This window comes from Trypanosoma rangeli (genome assembly GCF_003719475.1).
Source record: "Trypanosoma rangeli strain AM80 chromosome Unknown Tra_15.4_contig_00956, whole genome shotgun sequence".
Taxonomy (NCBI): domain Eukaryota; phylum Euglenozoa; class Kinetoplastea; order Trypanosomatida; family Trypanosomatidae; genus Trypanosoma; species Trypanosoma rangeli.
Window position 1 is genome coordinate 1 of NW_021706708.1, and position 2,350 is coordinate 2,350.

At 61.4% G+C, this 2,350-nt stretch overlaps 1 protein-coding gene across 1 annotated transcript; it reads right to left on the reverse strand.

Annotated features, from left to right (window-relative positions):
* Nucleotides 1-1,553: 1,553 nt before the first annotated feature.
* TraAM80_10421 (uncharacterized protein) lies at nt 1,554-2,132 on the reverse strand (the record flags this gene model as incomplete). The annotated part of the gene is made up of 1 exon (XM_029387039.1): nt 1,554-2,132. One exon carries the CDS (start codon nt 2,130-2,132, stop codon nt 1,554-1,556), a length of 579 nt encoding a protein of 192 aa, XP_029233105.1.
* Between the last annotated feature and the right edge of the window lie 218 nt (nt 2,133-2,350).

The following is a 2,350-nucleotide window of genomic DNA, read 5'->3' on the forward strand; positions in this document are numbered from 1 at the left end:
ACCGAGCACGCGACGCACCCCGCAGGCAATAAAGGCATTTGGGGCGCCGTGGGTCCCCAGCGACACCGAAAGCAAGAAGCCGCTGCAGTTGCTCCTGCGGGCGGAGGGCGGGGCGAAGAACGGCCAGGATACTCTTCACGACTGCGTACGCGCAACCAACTGAGTGAGAGGACATGTGCTGGGCCAGCGCGGGCACCGCAGGCGACCGCATTGCCAATGCGGGATCCGGCCTTGACGGGGGACCATCCTACACGTTGACCGTCTCAGCGCACAGGTGCCTCGGCGCAGGTGGTGCCGCGTTCTGCTACGCTTTCCAAAGGTCCGGCACCTGAGGTCGGGGGCGCCCTAATTAACTCGCTCTCGTAGCGGCGGCCTGGGCGCTGTCAGCGGCGTTGGGGGGTCCTTGCGTGCGGTGCGCCCAGAGCCTCCCAGGCTCCGCCCAGTACGGGGGGCTGCCCAATCGCACCTCCCGTCGACATGTGCCCGCGATGTGTTTTTCCATCAGTTGCCGCAAAGCACCACCGCAAGTGCGCCTACGTGTGGCCAAAACCTTCTGCCCGAGCAGCCCCTTGGCGAGGCAACGGGTGGCACCCTTCCCGGCCGATGCCGCACCGCCTGGAACGGAATGCGGCACGCTGTTGCTCGCGGAAACCTGTCCCCCTTTTCGCTTTCATTTTGAGAAATACCTGTTTTCCCACCCTGTGCCTTAAAGCGCTCTAACGCACAGCTCGTCTATCCACACACGACCGACGGATGGCCCGATAGCCGTAGAAGCTGTCGTGGGCGAATCCTTGGTGCGAGAGATACCCCGTTACCTCATGTGGGGCCAACGCTGGTGTGAAACCCACCACTTTTTGGCCTGCCCCAAGAGCGTGCCAGCATCAGCCGTATGTTGCCACTAGCCATTAGGGTGTTGGCGCCCATAAAAGGGAATGGGTTTAGAATTATTTTACATTACGGCTACCTCCTTGCGTGCGTACGATGGGGTTTGGCGCGTGACCCCGGTGCTGCATTAAGGTTGCGCCACTTGGAATGGGGCGTTCCAGCGACCTCACTCGCACCCTTATTCTTCCAAGGCAGGGCTGTCACAATCAGCCAGTAGGTCAATTCAAGCGTGTCAAACAAAAAAAAAGGGAGCAAGCACACACATTAAAGAGTTAGATCAATAGCGCAGCTCCACATGCATCAAAGCACGTCATCCGTCATTCGGCTCGGGCCCCGTTTCAGTGCACTGAGGAATGCAGCGGGTCCGTAAACGCAGCCGTCGTCGGCCTGCCGGATGTGGGCGATAGGTGCAGCAGGGGCTCGTTGAGGCAAATTTCCATTGCCGGGCACTCCGCCCCGTGGCCGCGCGCCAGCGAGCTGCCACCCACCCCACCCCGCGGGTGCCTGTCTGGCCCCAAACGAAAGGACGGCACAGCCAGACTTAGCTCCACGCTCAACAGAGCCATCGGATTATAGGGTATAGTGCGCATTGGATTTGGACGCCGCCCGCAGCATGCGGGCCCTGTGCTTACGGACCGGCAGCGGGGTCTTCGCCAAGCTTGCGCGCCTTAAGTTAAGGGACGCAGCAGCATGGACAACGTCAAGCCACTGATGCTCGTGCGCCCATCCGCCGCCAGAAGGAGGACCAAGCGTATGGGGCGGGTGGGCGGGAAAAGTACCCGAGCGTGGCGCCCCAACTCCCCTCCATTGGCGCGTGCCCGCAGATAGCATCGGTTGCCGCGCATCGGCAAAACGCCCTCAAGCAAGAAAAGGCAAGCCTCCTCTCTAACGCCCCCCCAAAAGATCCTAACTGAAGTGCCTGCAATGGCGCTGGCGGCGAAAATTTGGAACCCTTCTAGCCATGTCAAATTCGACGGCAAAGCTGCCTCGCACAGGGGCTTGAACTCAACGAAGGCCCTTTGCAGGAAGCAAAGCGTCTCGCATTTACGCTTCCACCTTGTCGTAGGCATCGCTTGCGTCTTCCCCAGCCGTGCCGTTGCAGCGGTGATAGTTTCCACGCCTGGAAGCCACCCCCACGCAATGGGTGGATAAAAACTCCCAAAAGTAGCGGTGGGCGGCCCTCCGCTAAGGCGACACCGCCCACGCGCAGCATGGGGCGGGCCGCGCCGTTGGGTGCCGAGTAGCATGGGCTTTGCCTTCGCTGCACTTGGTTTCACGTCGTCTTTGTTTTATTTGCCCAATCCAAAGTGCAGCCCAAGGCTTGCTACGGCCTGGTCTCGATGGGGCCTCTGCCTCGGGCTAGCGCGCCGAATGCGAGGCCGCCGGCGAAGAAGGGGTGCGCGAGGATGGGGGCGCCCACCAGCTTTTTACTGGGGCTGTTAGAGGCAAAGGTGCAAAGCCGTGG